At 35.3% G+C, this 13,224-nt stretch overlaps 1 protein-coding gene across 4 annotated transcripts in view; it reads left to right on the top strand.

Moving 5' to 3' along the window:
- Positions 1 to 13,224, top strand: part of OGDH (oxoglutarate dehydrogenase) — a 93,373-nt gene that overhangs the window by 26,059 nt on the left and 54,090 nt on the right. For all 4 annotated transcript variants that reach the window (XM_074288446.1, XM_074288448.1, XM_074288447.1 and 1 more), the window contains exon 3: positions 12,426 to 12,614. In XM_074288446.1, the coding sequence (XP_074144547.1) occupies positions 12,426 to 12,614 (189 nt within the window). The remainder of the gene's footprint in view (positions 1 to 12,425; positions 12,615 to 13,224) is intronic.

The following is a 13,224-nucleotide window of genomic DNA, read 5'->3' as shown; positions in this document are numbered from 1 at the left end:
ATCCAAATAGGGACTTCTCAGTGATGAAACTCTCTCAGTATAGAGCTAATTTTCACCTCCAGGAGTTGCCTCAGCATTGAGAGGTGGTAACTAGCCAAAGGTGACCCAGCCTAGAGTGTGTCTTCCACACTGAGTCCCGCTCTCCATTTTTGCTACATACTCTGGATCTTCTGGGTTTTAAGTTTGTATTTTAGGTAATAAAATTTTATTTTTTTAGCACACATAACAGTGTGAAAATAGAATATAGAAAAGAACTGATATAATTCAAGATAGGGCCTATGGATAAGTATGGGGGGGAGAAGGAAAGAAGCATTTATTATTAAGAAGCTGCTCTATACCAAGTGTTTCGCAAATATTTGATCCTCACAGCAATCCTGCGAAGTGTTAACTATTATCCTCATTTTATAGTTTGAGGAAACTGAGGCAGAGAAGTCCTGAAAGAGTAATTTTGAATTATACCTATGATATGAGATGTTTTTTCTCTTTCCCTTTAGAGGATGGAAGAGAGAAGCTATATTTTATGCTTCTCTAATTTTAGAATGGTGATTCTTTTAATATAAAATTGGGTACCAGTAATCACCAGTCACATTATAACACTTTGAGGTTTACAAAGCAGTTTCTTCACAATAATCTTAGGAAGTATACTTTTTTAACCTAATATAATTAATGTTCTCATTTTACAGATGAGGAACCAACTGAAAGAGTGACTTATCCTTACTAACACAACTAATAAATCTTGTGGTTCCAAGTTCAAGTTTTCAAGAGGCAATATCAGTTTAAAAAAAAAAATAGAACAGATGAAATTGATGTGTCATTGATTTTCACAATAGCTTTTTAACCTTTAGACCAAACGTTTGTAATCTTTTTATCTCATGGGTGTGTTTGGCAGTGTGTCAAAGTCTATGGAGTCTTCAAAATAATACGTTTAAATGCAATTCTCAAATTAACTTACTATTTGATTCTTAATAAGTTGCAGCTAGTTGGCACAGTGAATAAAATGCTAGACCTGGGGTAAGGAAGACCTGAGTTCGGATCCAGCCTCAGACACTTCCTAGCCCTGTGACCCTGGGCAAGCCTTATTTGCCTTGGTTTCCTTATCTATAAACTGAGCTGGAAATTGCAAACCACTCCAGTATCTTTGCCAAGAAATCCCAGATAGGGTCATGAAGAGTTGAATATGACTGAATAACAAAGTTATTGTGAAAATAATTTTGGAGGTCTCAGGGATCCCCAGGAGTCCTCAGATCATACTTTGAGAACCACTACAGTAGAACTTGAGACGACCTTATCCACGTGAAGGAGGTGGAGGCATAGGGAGAGGAGCTAGATTAAATCTCTTAATTTTCTTTTCTACTAAATCCATAATTCCAATACTAGGTAAAGTGAATGTGGGGGACAGAATGGAACTGGATTACACAGGACTTTGTACTTTTTATTCATTGTGTTAAAAGGACATTTTAAAGAATTCATTCTGGGTGTTGATCACAAATTTTTTTTTGCAGGTGTAATAATCCTAATTAAAATTGTTTGGTGCATTAGAGCCACCTTTGATCTAAAACAAAGTCCCCGAGATTTGCTATCTTTGAAGTAATTTTCTGAAGTCAGCATATTTCAGGAGGTAGAGCCTGGGATAGCTTATTTTTATCTAATATATGTTGCTATGTGCTTACTGACGTTTTACTTTTAGATCAGTATGAGGTCAGTAACTCCAGTTTATTTTCCAGGTACTTTTCCTCCTGGACTTTTGAAATATAAACTAGAGTGCTATCATAACTAAGAATAACTTTTTTTTTTTTCCTTCAGATCTTAAGCTTTGTTTTAATATGTTGAATTTCTTTCTATTACCTTAAGGCAAAATTCTCATCTTGTTAGTTTTTTCATACAACTTCAGAATTAGCATTGTAACAAAGATTAGGGATTCAAAGGAAATCTCTTGCTCATTGAAATATTGTAATGTATCGGTAGGCATTTATTAAGGGCATATATGTTCTAGACACTGCCAGGGGCTAGAAAATTTGAGGAGGATTAGTGTTGTCTCTTGGAAGGAGATAACTGAATATTATGTCCTAGGAGATCTATCAGAAAATGAGTCTTATCTTATTTTGGAATAGCAGATTGGAAACCTTAGAGTGAGGGGTTAATCTCTGTTGTGGCTTTAGAGCCTAGTGGTCTAATAAATTTTATCATCCTGGTGTTTTTCCTAGTCTTGGAGAGAAACTGGCTGTAAACATTGGTAGAATCATACTTCTTTCAGAACTACATTGTCTTTCTTTCCTCCATGAGGTAGAAATAGCCATGGGGGACCGTATCCTCTTAGCAGCTTAAGTCAGCCCTCCTGGTGTCCTTGCATTGAGATCACCTTTAACTTGGCAATTAACATGAGTCAGCCATTCCTGTTTTTTAGAAACTGCTATTCAAGTATCTCATTCGTTGTCCCTGATTTCTTGATGTCTTTCAAACAATCAATATCTGAGTTTATCAGAATAAATCTACTGATAACTTGTACTGTTTTAGGAGCTGCATGGACCTAGTTTCTATTACTGGGAGCTTACAGTGTTAGGAAAGCACTTTGGCATATAGGGCCAATAATTACTTTTCAGTGTACCAGCTTAGTAGGTGACATATTTTTTACTGGTCAAAAGGTAAGATCTCATACCCTCCTTTTTCTTCTGTTAATCTTTTGACTTTATTTGTCTGTATCCCCAGTATTTCACACTTAGTCTAGTCTACTACATGTTAGGTATTTAATGTTTGTTGAAGTTCTATGGGGAAAAAACCTGGCTGTATAATCCAGTTGAGAAATGAAACAAATATCTAAAACTAGTCAATCTTGCTAAGGAGGAAAAGTGGAGGTGCTAAAGCATCATCACTCTTTGTCTCTTACCAATATCTTTGGGAGTAAGAAGAGGCATAAATACATATTTGGGGTAGTGAGAGGACAACAGTAAAATGAGAATTTTAGTTTCTAGGCTGGATTGATAAGAGGGAAATAATAATTGGTCCATATCCAAATCCTGAAGGATTTGTTGAAGGTTGGTCAGATTTCAGGAAGTGTTTTAAATCATGAGAAAATTCTGACTTTGTATGCAGAGGCTACAGTGGTAACACTGAGGTGGGAATTACTGTCAAGCAGTGCTGCTTTGCACAAGGTTGTAGAGCAGGAGTGAAGTGAGTGGGCTCAATATTGGAATGGTGAGGTAAGTCTTGGAAGGGGACAGGCTTCACTAAAGATGACAAATATCATCCTGTCTCTGCACCAGAAAGGATTTAGGCGGCTGTGGGGTCATTTTCTGCTATCCCTCACCAAAAAATAGAATTGTTGCTTTATTTTCTGTAGTGAATTTTAGGACCTGGTAATCTGGAAAGAAGATGTAGTTCCTTTTTGAATTTTTTAACTCTTGACATAAGAGGTAGGGGCAAAATATTGGTGCTTTGAACATCACAATTGATGTGACAAAACCATGCTGTGTCATTCAGTGAAAAATTGAGCAAATAAGTGAATCAGTCATTTTCTTCCATAGAAAACTGGGGCCTCTCAGCTCTATTTCCTGATCTTGCTGATCTTTATCAGCTCTACAGAGTCCAGAGCCTATACTATATTAGCATTAGCTATTAACATTAGCAGGAAGCTAATGATCAACCACTATATAGTCCCCTTACTTAACTGAAAAGAGCTTGAAAAACTGAAAAAATCAGATTACATAAAGTTTTGGAAATTATCCCATAAAACTGTTTATTCTTAAAAATCTCAGTTGTAAAGTTTTGAAATAGCTTGAGAAAACAAGCTCTGGCCTTGGTACCAAATTCATGAGCCTGACAATGGGGAGGATTTAACTAATTTGAACTGTTGGGAAACCTAACTGCAATCTATAACTCTATCCAACCAGGATATCACCTCATTTATAAGGAACTCTTGACTGTGGGGCCATTTCAGATAATATCTGGAGCTGTAATCACCTTAAAAGAGAGGAAGAAATGGCAAGTGATGGGCTAAATTAGCCAGAATTGGAATTTTATTAGGCTGATCCTACAGGTTCATGGTTTTGTAGCATTTTATAGTTTATGCTCAAGTCCACTAAACTGGTAAGGGCCAGTGCAGAGATATTAACCTGCTATTTTTAACTAAAACATGCTGGTTTGGAAATAACAACTTTTCTTGCTACTTGTGTCACCTTGGACAAATCATTTCACCTTATTTCCTCATCTTTAAAATGAAGTGATTGGGTTGTAGTTTTAAAGGTTTCCAGTCCCAGTTCTATGCTCCTTTTCTTACCCCTGGATCATGCAAAAAGTAGATGTGCCTTAGAGATTATATTATTTGTTTATTATCTCTACATACTAATCACTTCTCAATGGGGCAAATTTACCCACCATATAAACCCATTCCTATGAATCCTCAGTTTCCTTAAATGCAAAATGAAGGATTGAGACTGGACAATCTCTAAGGCAAAGGTTTTTTATTTTATTTTAAAAAAATATTTAATAATTTTAATTATTAAGGTCTTGTTCCTTGTATAAAGACTATGGATGTAAATCATTGCTAAGTTTGCTGTATTGCTGATTTGCTTTTTTACTCTTTGCTATAAAGTATGGTAATCTGGGGAAGGCATAAGAAGAGAGATACTTGATTATGTGAAATGAAAGAAGGAATGGTTATCTTTTGTATATTTATGGTCAAATTGTTTTCGGCAGAGGTTTTTAACTGTAGTTCTGGATATTGTTTTAAATATTTTGATAATTGTATTTTCACATAATTGGTTTATTTTGCATTTTATGTTACAAATTTAAAAACATACTAAGAAGGCTTTAGTAATCTGTCAAAAGAGGCTTATGACACCAAAACGGTTAAAAAGCCTTGCCCCAGAGTTTCCAGCTCTATAGAACTCAGGACCTTTGGTTTTTTACTTTTAGAAAGTAATTTTCAGGTCAGGATGAAAATAGCATTTCCCTGTGCCTTTGATATTTACCTGCAATGCTATAGAAATAAAATCAAATGAATGAGGTCCAAAGAAATCCAAAGAGAAAAGAGCCAGGATTCTCAGAGAATAAAATATCAAAGCCAGATGTTCTTGTTTTGTTTTGTTTTTTCATTGGTTTTATTTAGGTTCTCTTGAGCTGCATAAATAGTAAGGAAAAAGAGGTGGGTGGCAGATTTAAAGAAGGCAGCATCTGTCCTTGGCAAAGCTATGGTGCACTATGTAAAGCTGTACTTCAAGGATATATGCTTTTCCTTTCTAGGAGGTTCCCAGCAGCCTGAAGATACTGGTATAAACCAGTTTTTTTTTCTGACAGCCTCCTGCCTGAGCAAAACTTTCGTCATTACATTTGTGCTCAGCCAATTGAAAAGCACCTGGGGTTCTATCTAGAGTACAAAGGAAGGTCAGAGAGAAGAAGCCTGATCACAGGGATTGGGTCTGTTTCCCTTTAAGGAGGAGGTAGGACTGTGCAAAAGGCTGCTTGCTTCTGCCTTGGATATAAATAAATCTGTTGTTCTCTAAAACCCACAGCACCTCCTTAGGAGTTTAAAGAAATAATGTGCTTGACCCAACCTCTTAGACAGAAGTTTCCTTGTATAGTTGACAAGACAAGCCCAAAGAATGAGTGTGTCATCCCTTGGAGAGAGGTTGAACTGGAATCAGCCTTCTGGGTCATATATAGGCAAATAGATATATAGCTGGAAAGGACTTTATAGAAGCCATGAACTTTTGGTTCAGGGTTTATGAGCTTAAAGGCACAGCCTTTTAATTAATTTGGGATAATATTGATGAGGATTTCCTTCCTTTGTGTGATAAAAAGTGATGACTATCAGAGCCTTCTAAAATGCATGAGTGGTTTCTCCCCCACTACTGAGAGTAAATAGGGTAATAATAAGTGTGCCAGATTTATTGTTAACCAGTCTCTAATTGATTTACAGATACTAATGGAGCAGCTCTTCTTTTTGATGCAAATAAGATATTAAGTGTATTATATATTTCAAGGGAGTTTAATTCTATAGTATTTGTGAGGTATCTGGACTTGTGGCTAATATACATTTGGGAATGTAAAAGCAAAATAGAAACTTCCATTTTACTGGGGAAAAACCACCCCTACACAGAAAAGCAAATTTATAGCAGTTAGGAATGGGAATGGAGTAAGATCATGAAGAATTTAGTGTGAGGCAGGAAAGGCCCCAGTTAGGTGTGGAACAGAGGACTTTTTCTTGATTAATTGTGGTGCCAGATAGTATATGTGCCAGTGTATTCTAGGTATTTGTTTTTCAGGAACAAAGACAAGAAATAAAGATTATGTTATTGGATAAAATTTTCTTGGTTAGTCAGGCGCCAAATGTGCCCAGTATTTTTTGAGATTGGGAAAAAATGTGAACATAGATTTATGGTAGTTTACTACCAATACTTCATTGATGAGGAAATAGAGGTTCCTAATAATTTAAGTGACTTGCCCAAGATCATCTAGAGCTAACTTGCAAAGTGACATTGTAAATCGAGTCATCATCCTTGCTACTAGAGTTTTGCTGGCTGATGATAAAGAAATTTTGTTAGGTCTGCTTTTTTTTTTTTTTTTTTTTTTTTTTTTTTTTTTTTTTTTTTTTTTTTTTTTTGCTGAGGCATTTGGGGTTAAGTGACTTGCCCAGGGTCACACAGCTAGGAAGTGTTAAGTGTCTGAGACCAGATTTGAACTCAGGTCCTCCTGACTTCAGGGCTGGTGCTCTATCCACTGCACCACCTAGGTGCCCCTAGTCTGCATTTCTTTATGTAACTTGGAACATGTCTCCATCCTGTTTTTATTATTCCCCTTCATTCATCCATGGTCTGGCTAAACTGAACCAGTAGTATCAGAAGTAAAATTTGAACCCAGTTCTTCCTGTCTCCAGAGTAAGTGCTCTAAACATTGTATGACCATACTTCTGTATTTATACATAGCTCCTTAGGTTACTATGTGTTCCTCAGTCATAGTTTTGCCATCCTGTCCTAGATACATTATACATTAACATGCATAAGCTTGGCCTCATTCTGATAGCTTTATTGCATATACATTCCCTCTCTTTACTAAAAAAAAAAAGTATTCAGGCAATGAATGACGTGTTCATTTGAAAATTGACTTTGGAAATTGATATATTTGGGGAGCAGGAGGCTGATAGTGAAAGCTCCATTTTCCTATTGCTATTTTTCTCAATTGGCAGTTATTCTTCTAGCCTTGGTAAGTGAGTGAGCAGCCAAACTGTTATGGAGACTTTCATCTCACTGTGTCTTTACTCAGCACCTTAGTTAGATCCTAAAAAGTCCTGATATCTGTCTACAGAGAGAGTATTGAAGAAAACTGTTGAAATATAATTTATATAAAGCACTTTATAGAATTTAAAGAGTTATGTAAATTTCAACTATTGTCATTAGAAAATTTTGTATTTGAGGAGAATTTGGCTATATTCTTTTTTTTTTTTTTTTTTTTTTTATCCATTCTAGAAAGCTTAACTCATTTTTACCACAGAATGCTAGATAAGTGACTATAAGTCATTATGCTGATCAGTAAGCAGCAAACTGTACCTAAAGGTAGTAAAGATTGCATAGAATCATAGATTTAGAGATGGATAGATTAGAAGCTATCTAGTCCAAGCTCTTGTTTTTTTATAGATAAGAAGAAAACTAGAGGACCTTATAAAGTAGGTGATTTGCTGAAGATCACATTGGTTGTAAATGACAGGCTGGACTTATGAAGTTAGATCCTCCAACTTTAAATATCTTTCCATTGTACATTTTAAAATAAAAATGGTTTGAGTGGAAAAGAGAATTATGCAAGTAAGCACAATGGTTTGATTTTTGAATGGATCATAAACATATGATTAGTGCATCGGAATATCTTATTTTATAATGAAGTTGTTAGAGAGAGCTGACTTAAGTCAGGATGACCCAGGTCCCACCTTCAGGAAGGCCATTTAAATTTTCTGTGGCTAGGGCAGTTAAGTAACTAAGACAGGGTTCATCTCCATTGACAGAAGTTTCACTAGCCTATCCAGACACCAGTAAAATCTCAGAGCCAGACAAAGATTATGATATCATGGAAATCAATAGGAAAGTTGGTTTCGCTTCAGTGACATTGACTTTGGAAACTAAACGTCAGAAAAAAGAAACATGGTAAGTAAACCACCTTTGCTTAAAAAGTCTACAAAGCCAAGAAAATAAAATGCTCATCTTTGTCCAATTATTAAAGTAAATTAAGAGTATTAATTAATACTTTAAAAACAAGATTACTCCAGCAGTCATAGTCAAAACTTTTTACAGAAAACCTAGTAGATAACTATTAAATTGTTTTTGTATTGCCATAAACGTGAAAGAATGCTGTTGCTATTTCCCTCTAATACTGATCTCATTCCTTCACTAAGATGTTAAGCCTGATACCTCCTGTGGCATCAGGTGTTCTGGGTTCTCAGGAACTGTGCCAGCTGAGCAGAAATTTGAGCAGAGTCTACCATACTCCCATAGCTTCGAGGGTGACCATGGTGGTAGATATTGTCATCTGCAGACCAGCTCATCCACTTCAGGTTGAAAGTAACTAGGAAGTTTTCGAACCCTGTGCTCAGGAAGACTGTTTACAAAGACAGAACTTTGCCAGGAGAGGAGGTTCCCTACACCAATGAGACGATAGATCCTTGAAGGATTTAGGTCAGTAGCTTCATTGAACTAATAAGAAGATTTAAACCCTGTAAGCAGAAAATTTTATAACACTTTCACCTTTTTCATAGTGGTCCTGGCGTTATTAGCCAGGTCAGCTTAACCCTTTAGAAGTCTGCTTTTTGGGGACTAAAGTTGGAGGTGTTAGTGTGACTTCCTTATGAAATAATTTTTGGCATGCAGAGTTAAAAATAAGCCTTTTTTTTTTTTTTTTTTTTTTTTTTTTGCAAGGGGGGAGGTTTTGTATCTCAGCAGCCATGGATAAAATATATATATATACATGTGTATGTATATATATATATATATATATATATACATATACATACATATATATATATATTTATTTGGATTTTCTATCATGCTTTAAGATTTGCAAAGCACTTTATATGAATGATTGCATTTTGAATCCCCACACCAGTCCTATGAAATAGGTACTATAGCAACTGGTACCCTTATTTATAGATAAGAAAATCAAAGGACTTATTATTTGCCCTATCACACAGCTAATAAATATTTGATGTGGTAGTTGAGCTCAAATCTTGCTGACTCCCAAGTTCAGCATTCTATCCATTAAGCTAAACTTAAAATAGTCACCAACTACAATAAATATTAACTTTTCCAAAAATTTTTCACAATTTGTGAACTTGTGAATTTGCACACTGAATTTTCATCATCAGTTTACTTATCTGTAAAATAGATATCTCCTTCAAGGGTTATAAGGATGGAATGCATAATATATGTAAAGGACCTTTGCAAACTTTATAGCACTACGTAAATGTCAGCTGTTGAATTAAAATTTGCCTATATAATTCATAGTATGTGCTTCCTTATCCCATCTGTCTTCCCTTTAGCAGCAGATGCCATTTAGCCATTTCCTACAAACAAGTGCAACCTAGTAGACATCTCATAGTAGTATACATGCAAAAAAGGTGTTAGGGAATGGAAAACTTGAGAAACTTCCTTGGCTGTTCTTTGTAAGATTTCCTTGATAGGGAAAAATACTAAGAACCATTGTCCTATAGATGTTAATTAACTCATTGGGCAAGTTGTGTTCACACAGGCCTAGACAGATGTTTCTTTACCTGTAAAACGGAGGAGGCATAACTACATTTCTCTGTAAGTCTCCCTCTGTTGAAAAATTCTCTGATTTTAATTTAAGATGGAGATGCCCAAAAAACTGAATAGAGACTCAGTAATTGAGCCAATATCTAGAGTTAACTGAAGTCAATATTGTGTTGGTTGGTTTTGTTGAACTTTCCCCCCCATTTTTTCTTTTTTTTTTTTTTTTTTTTTTTTTTTTTCTTTTTTAATTTTAAATTTTTTTATTTTATTTTATAATTATAACATTTTTTGACAGTTCCCCCCCATTTTTTCTTTCTTTTACAAGAGATGGCTCATTGAATATGGGAAGATAAATGGATATATTTAGAAATCAAAATGATGTTTAAAAAAAAAAAGATTCAGTAATTTTTATAAACCATATTTCTAGGTTCTTTCCTTAGGGACAATACCTTTTAATTTCTTAGGTATGTCTCCTAGTTTCAGATATAAAATTTCTCCTTTTGAACTGTACTTAATGTAATTAAAGATTAACTTAAAGTTTAAGAGCCCATGTCTGACTTTTTTGCCATCTTTGAGTCAATATATTTCTTCATATATTCATATACAAATTCATATGCAACAAGCAAGGAAATTGGGGGTAATTGATTTGCTCAGAGTTCCACAGTTAAGAAGTGTGTGTTAAGTGTTTTGAGATTGGACATGAATGCCGGGCCTCCTGACTCCAGGCCAGTGTTCTATCTATAGCACAATCTAGCTTCCCTCTTTCATCTTATTCTCAGTAGTTTTCTCTCTTCCACAAGAAAATCATTTTTCTAATATATTATTTGGAGCCAAAGAACTATGAATTTAAATCTCATCCCTGCTAGCTTCCTGTGTTAGCCTGGAGCTACCATTTAGTCACTCTCTAACTAAGATGCAATTTCTTTATACATTAAATGAAGGGGTTGGACCTTTAAGTTATGACTCTGATTCTATGATTGACTTTCCAGTTATTGTAACATACCATTCTACTGTATAAACCTGAGTAAAAGAGAAATTGTTTACTGATAACCTACTCCACGACTCTCCTGAGGACTTGGGTCCACATTTGTGAGTCTTGGGTTAGAAGACTAGAGAATACCTAGCAATTGACCAATTACTATTATACAAGAAAAACTTAAAATTCAGTAGTCTCAAAAATTTTCTAAACATGCTTGGATTTTGTAAATTCCTGAGAAAATTATTCTAGTACTTCTAATGATATTTGTTAAGATAGTTATAGATGGATTTCAGGCCTTGGATAAAGCTTGTACTCAATTGTGAGGCCCTTCTATCCCAATTAAAAAAAAAAAAAAAAAAAAGGTCTTTAAAAAAAATTTTTTTTTTTTTTTAGGTTCATGAGCTTCTATTGCATTTAAAGATCATTTATTGAGCTCTATTCTTCCCAGAATTGCACTAGGTATTAAGGAAAAGGAAAGACATGAGCAAAGAGCCAAGGATTGAACTTTGGGAACAGTCACACAAAAATTTAGATTTGGAAGGGACATTATAACTGCTTGAGACCAACCCCCTTATTTTCAGTGGGGAAAGTGAGGACTACAGAGGTGACCATAACTATTAGGAGGAGGAAACAAGCATTTCAGTGGATACCAACTGTGGCAGGCTTTTTACATTTATTTTTACTTACATGTATACACATACATGAATACATACATGTTATAGTTGTATGTGTGGATAACATTCCATCTTCACAATAGCATGAGTGTGTAGGTGCTGTTAGCTATTTTGCAGATTAGGAAACTGAGGCAGAGAGCCGGAAAGTGACCTGCTCAGGGTTGTATGAGTCATAAATATTAGAACTAGATTTGAATTTAAGCCTCCTCACTTGGCCCAATTTTCTATCAACTGTACCACCCAGTTACTATTTCTATTTGGAATTAAAACAATAGATAATGAAGGATGACTCCAAAGAAGTACTAAAGAGTCATATGCCACATATTGATAATAAGTTTTATATAGTACTTACTAGCTATCAGACACTATACAAGTGCTTCAAAATTATTTAATTCTCAACAACCTTGGAAGATAGGTGTTATTGTTATCCTTCCACCACTGAGGAAACTTAGTCAAAATTACAGAGTTAGTAAATGTCTAAGATTTGTATTCATGTCTCTTTGACTCCAGGCCCAGCATTCTCTTCACTATATTAACTAGCTAATTCAGCTGCTTCAATTCTTATCATAGGAGCTATCATTTATTTACATAGAGTCATCTAAGGTTTATGAAGTGCTGTGTGGTATTATCTCTTTCAAGGAAAGAATCAAATTCAGGTTTTGCTAATTCCAAGTTCACTTCTCTCTCAGACCATATTGCTGCTTACCTAAGCCATAGACCAAGGAGAGAGAAGGATAAGAAGTGGAGACAGTAAGAGCCTTAAAAGATTTGAGTTGTGTAAAGAAGAACTAGTTATAACCATAGAGAAAGCTGAATATAGTCACTTAGCCTCCCTGGGTCTTGTTTTCCTCATCTGTAAAATAGGAAGTTTGGGGGAGATTAAGGTAGTCTTGAAGGTACCTTCCAGCTTCAAATTTATGAAAGATCAGCTCAAATATTCCCATAAATCTCCACCTGTGATGGTCATCTCTGTGTTAAATAATTGTGAATGTGAACTTCCTTTACCAGCTACAAACTTAGCTTTCTTTGTCTTCTTGTCTTTAGTCATGGGACATATTCTTTCGAAATGCCAATGCTGGAGCCCCGCCTGGCACTGCCTACCAAAGCCCCCCACCCCTAAGTGGTGCCTTGTCAGCACTGACCCAAGCCCAGTCCCTGGTTCATGCCCAGCCGAATGTAGATAAGCTTGTGGAAGACCATCTTGCAGTTCAGTCTCTCATCAGGGCATATCAGGTAAGTGGTTTAGAATTCTCCAACAGATAGCAGAAAAGGAAGGTTGTCAAAACCCTTCTCTGCTTTTAAAATAGTAAATGTGGTTATGAATGTTCCTTCTTTTGTTGATGGTGGTGATGGTATTAGTGAATCCATTGATTGATATATTTCCTCCCCTAATATAATCCCCATAACTCTAGTTTAACATTGATTTTTTAAACTAATTAAAATAAATTAAAGAAAATGGGATAAAGGAAGGATACATACAGAAAATAAGGAAAAACTAAACAAACAGAAGAAACACATAAGAGGAGCAGAGATAGGACTCAGTAGGGTGGCAGAGTGCAGGGAGATAACATTTGACTACATATATATTATCCAAGTCTGTAGATTTTATTTTAGGGATTTCTTTAGGCCACAGCATCCCTAAGAGGTTTTGCTTAGAATATCATTTTGGCCTAATTTAAGTATTCTACAGCTAAGGCTTAAAGCCATTACATTTAAGTTAAAGACTGTTAAGAAGTGGAAAGAGCATTGAATTTGTACTCACAGAATTACTTACTTGTATGATTTTGGGTGATTGACTTCACTACACTTAGACTCAGTGGCTACTGAAATACCTCCCAATTCT

Source organism: Sminthopsis crassicaudata, chromosome 2 (assembly GCF_048593235.1).
Source record: "Sminthopsis crassicaudata isolate SCR6 chromosome 2, ASM4859323v1, whole genome shotgun sequence".
In the NCBI taxonomy this organism is placed as follows: domain Eukaryota; kingdom Metazoa; phylum Chordata; class Mammalia; order Dasyuromorphia; family Dasyuridae; genus Sminthopsis; species Sminthopsis crassicaudata.
This window is presented reverse-complemented; position numbering and strand designations above follow the sequence as displayed.